This window comes from Peromyscus leucopus, chromosome 4, assembly GCF_004664715.2.
Source record: "Peromyscus leucopus breed LL Stock chromosome 4, UCI_PerLeu_2.1, whole genome shotgun sequence".
Classification (NCBI taxonomy): Eukaryota; Metazoa; Chordata; class Mammalia; order Rodentia; family Cricetidae; genus Peromyscus; species Peromyscus leucopus.
The window spans coordinates 37,634,462-37,647,748 of NC_051066.1; the positions used below are offsets into that span (position 1 = coordinate 37,634,462).

Genomic DNA, 13,287 nt, shown 5'->3' on the forward strand with positions numbered 1-13,287 from the left:
TAAGACCATCAGAAAGCACAGATATTTATCGTATGAGTCATAACAGTAGCAAAGTTACAGTTATGAGGTAGCAACAAAATAATTTTATGGTTGGGGTCACCACACCATGAGGAACTATATTAAAGGGTCGCAGCACTAGGAAGGTTGAGGACCGCTGATCTATTCAGATAGAGAAGGAAGATGAGTGATGTAATGCTATGCCTGGATCCTCAGCAGCAGCCAGCATGCTGGACCAGCTCCCTTTTCAATTTGCTTAGAGGACACCGGGAAACATTAACCTCTCCTTGCTTTTCCTTTCACCTTCTTTCTTATCCCAGCTTCTAACTTCAGAGCCACGGGTCTCAGCTTGAGGAGGAGGAACTCCTGATGCCCAAGAGAAAGCTACAGCCTGGGGGCTTCTGGAAGCACCAGGACTGCCCAGGAACGGGGCATCGGAGGTATCCTTGGGCCTGTCAGAAGAGCTTGAGAAATCTCGGCTGGATTATTTTTCCTTCTCTTTCCCTTACTACAAAAGTCTAGAGATAAATAAGACACTATAATAGAAAGGCATCAGACGTCTGTGAGTGCCATGAAGGACGGCACGTTGGTGCGTTTCTCATACTGTGTACAAGCGCAAAAGACCACACAACAGTTCAGTAGCAAGACAGTGTTTACTAGCTGAAGGCATGTTCCATGGGCGGACGGGGGTGGGGGAGAAAGGAAAAAAAAAAAAAGGAAAATCAAGCCAGTCAAGCCCAGAAGCCTGCACACTGAAAGCAAGGCCTCCTGTGGAAAGTCGCTTGGTTGTTTGGGATGTGTTCTTCCAATAGTATCAATATTTTGAGGGGTGGTTTTGATTTTAGAATAACCTGCTGAAGTCACTACCACAGTGACAAACTGGTGGTGGGGTGCAGCTGGAGAACCTGACTTGTAGAGCTGATGATGAGGAGACATGGGTTTTTTTTGTATTGTGAAATAATTTGGTTTAGCGCAGTGTGAGTCACCCTGTTTTCTTAACTGATGACTGCAAGATGCATTTTTTTTTGTTCACATTTCTCAGAAATGTGTACACAGAGTTTCTAAATGCCTGTCACCAGGAGTGCCCTGCCCTCACAAACATCAAAACCGTGTTCACAATCATCCCCACATTTCACGGGCTGTGCCTGACCCCCAGCTCCGTCTTGCCCTTGGCATGGACATGTGACGTTTCTCTGACCATTTCCTTAATTGTAACATGAGGTTTAACCCCACTTTGAAGGTATTTGGGATTACCTTTTCAGCCTCTGGGGTGATACCAGGTTGATAGCTTTGCTTTCAAATTCAGGACTTAACGTTCTCTCAGCAGAACGAAAAGCAAGCACACACACACACACACACACACACACACACACACACACACACACACAAAACCCATCTGCTTTATACCCTGTGTGTGCTGCTGTTGCCTGGTCTGGACCTTAGGCTGATGGAGTCAGATTTAACACAGATGTCATTTCTCTGGGACATTTTAGGGAGGGGTAGGTCGTTGCTGAAGACAGAAAATGTGAGTCATCTGTGAGTGTCTAAGAATGCAGCTGAGCTTTGTTAGCACAGTGACTCCTGAAGAGGGCCTGGGCCATCTGGGCTAAGTTGTCGGGGTGTAGACCCTGTGCCCGCAGGCAGGCCAGCTGACTCAGGATACGAGCAGTTTAGATAAACGACAGACGAGGCTGATACCCACGCAATTTGAAAGTGTCTTAAAGATATATTCTCTTCTGCTTCCCTTCCTATGTAGTATGAACTTGTCTTTTCCCTTGGCTGGAGATGGAATTTCTGCTGGAGCATTCCTGTGTTAGAAACTGATTTCAAGTGTTGACATGGTTGAAAAATCTACAGAAGCCCAGAAACAGTGGGCTCTTGGCTGCCCTGGTCTGGTATCACTCAGTCTGGGCTGCCTCAAACTCAAAGCAATCCTCCTGCCTCAGTCTCCTGAATACTGGGATTCGAGGTGTATGCTGGCTGTCCTGACACTTGACATCTTCTGTAGCCACTCCCTTCTGTGTCCCCTGGGCCTTTCCTGACCCAGCATTATCATGTGATAACTGTTGCTGTGAGGCCTCTTTTGGCACACATATTCATTGGTCCATTTACTCCTTGAGCTATCCCTTAAAAGATTGTGCCATTATTTTTCCCATTTTACAGATGAGGAAATAGAGGCTTGGAGAGGCAAGTAGATCCCACAATCTCAGGCAGTGATTACACAACAAAATAGTTTTTGAGCCACCACTTAAACTTGGCTTTAAAAGCTTTTGTACTCCTTCCTGCTAGGTTTTTGGAAAGACATGCCTGTTGCTTCTGTTTTGTTTGCTCAGCTCACCTTTCTACAGCAACCAGCAGCAAGCTGCAAGGAGGTGATGGAAGTCATCATGTTACTTCATCTTAATAAAAGACATGGGAGTACCAAGCTGTTTTTATTACTATAGCTCTATAGTAGAGCTTGAGGTCAGGGATGGTGATGCTTCCAGAAGTTGCTTTATTGTACAGGATTCTTTTAGCTATCCTGAGTCTTTTGTTTTTCCATATGAAGTTGGGTATTGTTCTTTCCAAGTCTGTGAAGAATTGTGCTGGGATTTTGATGGGGATTGCATTGAATCTGTAGATTGCTTTTGATAAGATTGCCATTTTTACTATGTTAATCCTACCTATCCATGAGCAGGGGAGATCCTTCCATTTTCTGATATCTTCTTCAATTTCTTTCTTTAAAGACTTAAAGTTCTTATCAAACAGGTCTGGTACTGGCATAAAAACCAACATACAGACCAATGGAATTGAATTGAAGACCCTGACATTAATTCATGCACATATGAACACGTGATTTTTGACAAAGAAGCCAAAACTATACAATGGAAAAAAGAAAGTATCTTCAACAAATGGTGCTGGCATAACTGGATGTCAATATGTAAAAGATCACAAATAGATCCAAGTGGATCAAAGACCTCAACATAAATCTAGTAACACTGAACTTGATAGAAGAGAAAGTAGGAAATACTCTTGAACGCATTGGTACAGGAGATCACTTCCTAAATATAACACCAGTAGAACAGACACTGAGAACTACAATAATAAATGGAACCTCTTGAAACTGAGAAGTTTTTGTAGGGCAAAAGACACGGTCAATAAGACAAAAAGACAGCCAACAGAATGGGAAAAGATCTTCACCACCCCCACATCTGTCAGAGGACTGATCTCCAAAGTATATAAAGAACTCAAGAAACCAGACATGAAAATACTGAACAATGCAATTTAAAAATGGGCTAACGAGCTATACAGAATTCTCAAAAGAAGAATCTCAAATGGCTGAAAGACATTTGAAGAAATGCTGAACATCCTTAGTCACCAGAGAAATGCAAATCAAAACGACTCTGAGATACCACCTTACACCTGTCAGAATGGCTATGATCAAAAACACTAATGACAGTCTATGTTGGAGAGGATGCGGAGCAAACTCCTCCACTGTTGGTGGGAGTGCAAACTTGTACAACCACTGTGGAAATCAGTATGGCGGTTTCTCAGAAAATTGGGAATCAATCTACCTCAAGACCCAGTCATACCACTCTTGGGCATATACCCAAGGAATGCTCAATCATACCACAAAGATACATGCTCAGCTATGTTCATAGCTGCACTATTTGTAATAGCCAGAATGTGGAAACAACCTAGATGCCTGTCAACTGAAGAATGGATTAAGAAAATATGGTACATATACACAATGGAGTACTACTCAGCAGAGAAAAACAATGACAGCATGAAATTTGCAGGCAAATGGAACTAGAAAATATCATCCTGAGTGAGGTAACCCAAACCCAGAAGGACAAACACGCTGTACTCACTCATAAATGGATACTAGCTATAAAGCAAAGAAAATCAGACTACAACCCACAAAACCAGGGAGGCTACATAGCAGGGGGGACCCTAGGATGACTATGGCTTATAATAAGTTTTGGTTTTACTCAACCACTGGGCAAGCCTCAGTGAAACATTTCACTGTTAGGATAGGAATTTGTACTGTATCAAGCTGATAATAGAAAACAAACAAACAAACAAATAAAAAACATGGGAACGCAGGGCGGCAGTGGTGAACACCTTACTCCCAGCACTTGGGAGGCAGAACCAGGAGGATCTCTGAGTCTAGGCTGGCCTAATCTACAGAGCAAGATCCAGGACAGGCACCAAAACTACACAGAGAAACCCTGTCTCAGGAAAAAAAAAGACATGGGAACACAACAGAGGTTTGAATGAGGATTTTTCAACCTTGGTAGAAGCACTTCACCCTAAACTTTGTAATGTCTTTCCTGGCAAGCTACCTGAAGTGACTTTCTAGATGCCTTCTGTAAGATAGTATCCCTTGACATGGAAAAGGACAATGGAACACAAGCTACCCACCTTTTTCGTTGATGTTGTGAATGATGGTTTTCCCCTCATTGTCTGTGGTTATTAGGAATGTAATAAGACATTCATTTTCTCCTTGTAGAGAGCAGGAAACAGAAGTATCCTTTGAAAAGTCTGCAGATGAAAGAGTCATTCATTAGGGTAAATGAGATTTCAAAAGAGATCATTTTTAAAGCAAAGCAGTACTGAGTTTTTCAATATGCAAATTAGAGTTTTCAATACTGCCGAATGGGAATTGAAAGGCAGAGGATTTCTCCCCACCAAGTGAGATCTTTGGTTTTACTTCTGTTCCAGAAGAACAGCTCCAGATGTGGTCAATCAGGACTGACCATCAAAATTCCCTATCAGTCTGATGGAGGCAGATTTCAATAGAGTGAAGGCAGCACAGGCCAGGTGTCCACAGCTGCCTGGGGAACAGAATGGCCGTGATTATGGTAATGAGGGGGCCGTGTGCTCCTCTCTGCTCAGAGTGTCTGGGAGGAAGAGGCTAGATTACATTGCCGCTCAGTGCAGATGGATACTGATACCAGCAGAGAGGCTTCGCACAAGGGTGCAGCCATGACTGCTGGCTTTGTACTGTCACATGGCGAGAATAAATTCATATCAGAAAACCGAGACAGAGGTGTTATGTATCTCAGAGGCCCGCAGGATAAAGGGGAGCCTCAGATTTAAAGGAACCTGGGATAATAGTTGTCCGACATGAACTATACCTTCTTTCTTAATTAAGAAAGTGAGATTTTCCTCCAATGTTTCCCAAATCGAATATTTTTTCCTTGTGAAGCTTATTCAAGAGTTAGAAAATGAATTTCATGATAATAATTAGGAATAAAATTTTATCTGTGGTGATAAAAATTTAAAACTCTTAGCTCACACATCAAAAATTCTGATGGTCCAGCTACTTTGCTAAATTTATCTAGCATTTTTTGAAGTAAAGCAAAACAGATTTGTTTTACAATTCTTATTTTAATCTGGAAATTTTTTGATGAAACTATTAAAGTTTTTCAGAAACCTGTAATTAAAATTAGATTTACTCTGAATCTAAACTTCTAAGACATACACTCCAATATTAGTGTGTAAAGACAGATTATGAAAATCGAACTGCCCCAGGTAATCTTGGATCCACTCTTTCTTATGTATGTATGATTTTTCCTATTATCTTAAGAATTTTTTTCTTTTTCCTTTCTTTCTTTCTTTCTTTCTTTCTTTCTTTCTTTCTTTCTTTCTTTCTTTCTTTCTTTCTTTCTTTCTTTCTTTCTTTCTTTCCTTCCTTCCTTCCTTCCTTCCTTCCTTCCTTCCTTCCTTCCTTCTTTCCTTCTTTCTTTCTTTCTTTCTTTCTTTCTTTCTTTCTTTCTTTCTTTCTTTCTTTCTTTCTTTCTTTCCTTCTTTCTTTCTTCTCTCTCTCTCTTTCTTCCTTTCTTTCTTTTTTTTTTTTTTTTGAGACAGGTTTTCTCCGTATAGCCTTGGCTGTCCTGGAACTCATTCTGTAGACCAGGCTAGCTTTGAACTCACAGAGATCTGCCTGCCTCTGCCTCCCAAGTGCTGGGATTAAAAGCATGCACCACCACCACCACCCAGCAGTTTAAGAAGTTTTTAAAGGTGTTAATAGAATTCATTTGTGTGACTCTGTGTGTGTGTGTGTGTGTGTGTGTGTGTGTGTGTGTGTGTGTGTGTGTTATCTAGGGCTATTTAGGGCACAGAAATGCTAGTCATAAAACATGGAAATATTAAGTTGTCACTGTTTGTTGTCTTTGCATTTAATTTTTAAGAGAAAAACTGGATAGGACCTGTGACTAATATGCCTTTTATCATTCATAGCAACAGGAACCAGCATAAATTATAAATTCAGCATTCTAAATGAGATTTTGTACAATAGATTTACATGAACTAAACTGGTTTTGAATTCATTAGAAGCATCTCTTTATGTACATATGAATATTAAAAAATTTAACGCAAATTATCCTTGCTTGGTCATTTCCATATGCATACGACAATCTGACTCACCTGGGTCTGGGGACCCAGCTCGGATGTTCTAATGGGATAGACTGTGATATGCACAGGACTCAGGCATTAGGCAAGACTAGACTTACTAGAATAAGCATTCTAATAAGATGTCTTGGATGAAGAGATTTGGGGAGCCCTTGGCAACTCTGGGTGAGCCCAGCCTGTGTTATTCCATGTGTTTGACGGTAAACGGCAAGCACCCTCACTTAATTCATAGTTTGGTTCTTTTTATATGACCTTCACATCACCTCTGCCTAACTTCCATTCCAGTCACTGAGATTCATGAAGTCTTGGGGAGTGTGGTTTTGCATTTTGGAACATTCTCTCCAGTCTCTGCCACAGCAGTGAGAGCCCACACCACTCTCTTGAACTCACTAAATGGGACATCAGGCTGGCAGGTTGAACGCATGTGGCTGGCTTAGCATCCTCCTCTCAGTACTATTAATCCTGCTTCTTCATTTTCTTTTAAGTAGCCACACTGAAGCGTTGGGAGGCTTACTTTCCTTGGCCAGGATTAGTTAGGTTTTAATGGAACTGCGGATCTGACCTTTGATTTACAACTCCCTTCTTGTGCTTTAATTACTCCCCCATTCCTTTCCTTGACTCTTGCAGGCTGGATGTGCCCCGTTTTGCAGTGTTTGGTTGTTGAAATAGTATTATTGGATGTGCAATGAAAGATTTGCATAATTAGCTGCTAAGGTTTTCTTTTGTTGTTCATAGAAAATGGCCCTTTCTTTCTCTCTCTCTTTTTTTCCCCTCTTCTTTGTGAGACCTGAATTACTGCCACTGAATAATACAGGGAAAATAAGATCTCAGGCAGCCTGGGAAATCATGCTAAGTGAAGGAAGGAAAACATGTAAGTGTGGGTGGGTGGGGAGTGAGGGGGTGAGAGGGTGAGGGGGTGGAAAGGCAGGTCCAAAGAATGTCAAAAACATGAATTTCTGTACTATTGACTCACAACCCTGTGTTTTAAGACACCCACTTTGGGATCAGTTAACAGTTCTGGCAGTGAACAGTTTCCCACTTCTACACTGACATAAATTTGGGAATCTCTCTTTTACATTAGTGCCTCTCCTGCCCCTCCTGGAGATTCACACCCTTATTTAATTTAACGTACATAGCAATTCTGAAGACTTGTAAGGCTCTGGGATCCTCAGTTTCCCATTTCCAGAATGTATATGACTGACTGTGGATACATTTCTAAAATGTGTATGACTGTGGGTGCTTTATTTCATTGAACTTTTCAGAGACAGTGTTTGGTGGAACGAACTTTGAGTAGCGGTGATCTGAGTGTCTGCACAGTGGGGGAAATGGATAATGTGAGATGTGCCCACCTCAGGTATGCGCACACAATGGGTCAATTGATATGAGTTATGCAGTGTGTCTGTCTACACAATGTCCTCAGCAGAGGAACATACGTGCTAAGAGACCCTTAGACAAGCAAATGTGACATCATCTTCTTAAACTAGTGTGACAATGACATCAGTGGACTAGAGGCTCAAAATAGGACTCATAAGGAGGTTATTAGAAAGGCCTTTAAACTGACAGTTGGCCAAAACTCCTGTTCATGCAAGCTTATCCAGATGAGTGCTTAACGTGGGTTCCTAGTCCACTGGTTGTTTTCATTTTCCAAGTTAGAAACAGTGGTAGCCTTTAGTCTTATAGATCCTTTGGTCAAACACAAAAGAACATAAATATTCTAAACAAAACTATGTAAGCTAGTCTTTCTCCCCAACCCAGGCATCTTTGACAATCTGCTCTGAGAGCTATGAACTTAGACCCAGCGACTGCCCTGCTCACACTCCTACGGCGGACAGGCTCCCTTCCGTGTTACTCCTCTTCAGCACATTGCATTTCCCACGTTGCTGGTGAGCTGAGCTCTAGTCCTTTGCAGGCATTTTCTGCAATTTTTGCTCCTTTCCCAGAGACAGCTGGCAAATATCCCCACTGCTGGGAAACGAGCCTGGAGGATCCACTAAGATGCGCACTCATTATTGATGTGGACGCTCCACAGTGCCGCCCGCTCTTTCTCAGTGCGTTTACAAAGTATCTCACCTTTGGTCTCAGGCAAAGCACACGGCCCCTCACTCCATTTGCTGCTCTCTGACATATCTATCTTTGCTCACCAGAAAAGCACAGATGAGGGGTTTTATGAGGACTTATCATGTCCTGCCACTCCCAGTAACTCAACTGTAGCATCACTACAATTTCAAAACAAAGTACTTGAAAAAAAAAAATGTCTTTATATATTCTATTTTGGAAATACATTAATTTCCATATTCTAACTCCGTCTATTCAATATATGTATCCTACAGGCCATATGTTATCCTCTCTCTGATCATTCCCCTTCACCTGAGCTAGATCTCAGCCACATCTCTAAAGCACACAGAGCCATGCTGCTGGAGCAAGCTAATACATAAACTCAGGTTGTCTCAGCTGTCCTTCTAGGAAGAGTCAGCCATCTCCTTTGTTGTGAATTTCTCACGTTCTTTTTAAATGCCCTTTCCTGCTTAGTTAAAATGCAGTTGTGTTAAATATTTGGGATGCAATTTTGCCACTAGCTTCTCATTTTAAGTAATTAAACATGGCAGAGGAAGGCAGGGGTGCAGTTGGCTTAGCCGTTAGAAGAGGGACTTCTTGAATCTGGAGGGTGAGTCAAGAGGGATGGAAGGATAATGATGGAATGTCCATTGCTGGGAGGCTGGAAGTACAAGCACTTGGAGGGTCAGTGGAGGGGTAGACAAGCCAGCCAGTCCCTGAGCGGAACTCTTCCAGGACCTGTAAAGTGCAGTCGGGCAAACTGTTACTGCGGGTGTTAGCTTATCTTGAAATAAGGCAATCCCATGATAAAGGAGAATTTCAGGCAGTAAGAACCGTTTCTTCAATTTCCTTCCTACAAGTTTGGAAAATACAGCCTTGTAGAACTGGCTAGTCACCCCTGTCGAGCAGGGGTGAGCTTGCTAACAGAACCAAAGACCAATAGAACAGCCATGACTTTGAGTTGCTCGTGTCTCGCATCATTATTTCTTTAGCTTTAGAAAACGTGTTTATTCTTCAAAAGGAGGCAGAGAACTTCAGCACCTGGCTCCTAGGAGTCCCCTGACTCAGTTTCTGCCTCTCATGAACTACGTGACTTTAGACAAGGCGCACCTTCCTCACTGATGGTGGCACCGGCGGTTCTGCATTTCTCCACGCACTGTTCTGGGTCCTGGCCGTCTGCCGACAGGTAGCATTCGATGCAGCTCCTGCGGGGACAACAGAGTTCATCGGCTCATGCTGACGGAAAACAGACGTGCAGCCGGCATGCCTCGTTGCTCTTCTCGCTAGTGACATTGACCTCCTGGTACTTTCAGAAGGAGAGTTGGGTGACATCTAGGAGGATGCTAAATTGTTCTGATTTCTACTCCATAATCAGTGTTCCCTGAGCCAGTCTTGATGACAGCATCTATCATCATATTTCTACAGTGATGACTCCTGATTGGCTGAGAAAAAAATACTTCAGTGTTTGATTTAGCTATATTTTCATTTCACATTTTCAACATAAGGGAGTGTTTCTCTCCATAAATATGATTAGAGTCTAGACAAAGTTATAAATTTCTTAGCCTAAATGATCCATATCTCAGCAAGAATTCTAAGTATGATGAGTGCTCTTAATATATGTCAAATGCGATTATTCTAAAATTCAATTTTCTGTTACTCTTTTGAATAAGTGTAAGCCTTGATAGAGGGTTTCTAAAGCTTAGGATTATAGCCTGGATATTCATTAATTCAGGCTTCTAAATAAAAGATTGCTGCTTATAGAAAGTATATTTCCAAGGATTCAAGGAAATTACACTACTTTAAAGGTGTTTATAGACCAAAGTATAATGTAGGCCTTGAATTTATCTTGTGCTACAAATACATTTACACAGATTCAGTTTGGAGTAGGACAAACCTGCAAATGTTTCTTCCTGTGGGGACACAGCACGCCCTGAGAATCAGCAGTCTTCAAAGGACTTGAAATGCTCGTGCCCAGCTGAAGCTGCATTTCCTTTGTTGTGAGGACCCTCAACCATAAAATTATTTCATTGTTACTTTATAACTGTAATTTTTCTATTGTTATGAATCACAATGTAAATATCTGATAAGCAACTCCTACAGGGGTCACGATCCACAGGTTGAGAACCTCTGTTCTATGGGCAGGGCTTGGATTAGCCCTTGGATTAGGCTTGGATTAGCAACCATGTGGGTGTGAGAGCACAGGTCTTGTCTTGAAGCTGCTTTGGGGTTTTAAATATAACTGGGCAGACTTGGTGCGGGCCTGGAGCACACTGTAGAGACTCTTCACATCTCCTTGTGCCTCTCACTGTGACTGCCCCAGCAAGACCGGTCTATCCACAGCCTCCTCTACACCCTCCTTGTGACTGCAGCTCACAGATCTTTGTTAATTGCTTGAAAAAAATATGGGATTGGGGCATGGCTCAGTGGATAAAGAGCTTGGCAGGCAAGTGTGAGGACCAGAGTTCAGATCCCCAGAGACCACACAAAAACCAGGCAAGTGTGGCAACCACCTGTAATACCAGCATTTGGGATGCAGAACAGGAGATCGGTGGCAAGCTGGCTAGCCAGATTATCTGGATTTGGAGAACTCTGGGTTCAGAGACCCCACCTCAATAAACCAGAGGGAATGTGATCAAGGACAATAGCTGATATTGATCAACATCTTGCCTACAACACCCCCACATACTCACCAGCACATATAGGAAAACACACACACACACACACACACACACACACACACACACACACACATATACACGTGCAAGCATAAGATCCTATCTTTCCCTTAGATGCTTAGCACTTGAGAAGGTAGAAAGGATAGGTGTTTTGCTGCAAACCTATGACTTGTCATCATTCTTGGCATATAGCAGGTACTTAATACTGTCAGGTAAATGAACACATGCCTGAGTAAAAGGAAGAACAGACTCATCTCAAAACTAACATCAACATTAAGTAGATGATGCTGATTCCCAAATTGGATCAACCTTGATTATTAATTTCACATCTTACAAACCACATAAAAGACTGACTCATGTTTATAAAGAAGATGAAATAGAAAAGCAATAAAAGAAACATCTCGAAGAAACCTTACTTTTTTTGTCAGTGGTCACGCTGGGGATTAAATCCTGAGACTCCTGCATGCTAGGCAATCGCTCTGTCACTGAACTACAGCTGACATTTGAATCAAGCTCCATGCCTGGCATGTATCTCAGTTTGCCAGGGACAGTGACAGAAAAGTCTTGACACCTGTTTGGTGGGTAACCACTGGGGGAAATTGATTTTCTTCCTTATTTTCACCAGAAATGCAAATGTCACCATCCCACGAATCAGAATTAATGAAAATATGAACTACTTAGTCCTATTTGCTGCTTATCTGTACACTGCGACCTCACAAGTCATTCAGAGACCTGCTTGAGGGAGCCTACAAGGTTTGTTCCAATTCTGTAAAGTGAAGCTGCTAACCAGAAATCAGTTTTCATAGAAAACTATGGATGTATTTAGTGGTTGCTGTTATTGTCTTCATAGTATAAAACACAAACCAAAATATTTATGTATAACGATAGCCACATAGAAGTACCGAAGTGTACGATCATAAGGAGAGAGAGAAGTGAAAGCTAAGACTGTCTTCAGCCTACCAGGAGAGGAACATCTGCTGGGTCAGCTCAGCCTCTAGAGAAGAAAGCTGTCTGTTTCCCCAGAAAGGGAACTGACTGCCTATGGGTGGGTGTCCCAGGGCATTCAGCTGAGAGGCCATCTGATGCTATCAGTATGGGACGTCAGCTCCACTAACCCTGCTGTAATCTAGTAAAAATGTGACCCTGTGGTTTGGGACAATGGGGACCCAGAAAGAGGCAGGTGAGAAGCTGACATTTCAGGCTGAGGATCCCAGGGGCCCTTGGGCTATGAGCTTTGATGGATGCTGGAGGCCAAACCCGGCTGAAACAATTACGAGGTCTGAGTTTACTAGATGTCATTCAACTTCTGGTCACATGGAAACCTTGCCACCGAAGAGAATAAACAAAGTAGAGACATTACCGTTTAGAGTTACAAGGGTCACCACAGGTAGGACAGCGTTCACAGGTGGGTCCTGAGGCTCCAGGGTTCCTGCAGACACACTTGCCACAGATGCAGTCCCCACGCCCACTGCATAGCACCCCATCCTCAGATGCACACGAGTCCCTGCTGGTTGTACAGTTGCAATACTCGCCGGTCCAGCCTTCTCGGCACACGCATTCACCACAGTCACAGTCACCATTATCTGTAAAACATGGAAAATGCACACTGTGTTGCTTATGGCCCAAACCACTTCCAGGATGGGGAATATCTTCTTTTCTCCTTGCCTTTAAAGACTATCAAAGGTTAGGGGATGGGGCAGAGAGGGAGGCAAAGAGAGAGACAGGAGATAAAGACAGACAGATAGACGATAGATGATAAACAGATAGATGATAGATAGATAGATGATAGCTATATAGATGACATCTAGATAGATAGATAGATAGATAGATAGATAGATAGATAGATAGATAGATAGATAGATAGATGTATTGTTGGTCATGTGTATTTATTAATTTGTCTCCTAGCTGAAAATCACTTTCAGCAAACAGAATAAATAATCAGTCCAAATGAGACCATGCAGACAAGCCCATTGGAACTCTTTGGCAAATTGTTCATTGGGTTTTAGGATGAAGATGAAAGGCAGACCTGAATTAATCAAATCAGTGGTTCTCAACTTGTGGGTCATGACCCCCTAGGGGTCACATATCAGATATTCTTGCATATCCTACATTTACACCACAATTCATAACAGTAACAAAATTAGAGTTATGAAGTAACAATGGA

The 13,287-nt window shown here is 42.3% G+C and overlaps 1 protein-coding gene across 8 annotated transcripts in view; it reads right to left on the bottom strand.

Annotated features, from left to right (window-relative positions):
- The window catches only part of Itgb6 (integrin subunit beta 6), a 128,293-nt gene that overhangs the window by 8,721 nt on the left and 106,285 nt on the right, over positions 1-13,287 (bottom strand). For all 8 annotated transcript variants that reach the window (XM_037204820.1, XM_028868196.2, XM_037204821.1 and 5 more), the window contains 3 exons: positions 12,484-12,706; positions 9,559-9,653; positions 4,402-4,521 (listed from right to left, as the gene is read on the bottom strand). In XM_037204820.1, the coding sequence (XP_037060715.1) occupies positions 4,402-4,521; positions 9,559-9,653; positions 12,484-12,706 (438 nt within the window). The remainder of the gene's footprint in view (positions 1-4,401; positions 4,522-9,558; positions 9,654-12,483; positions 12,707-13,287) is intronic.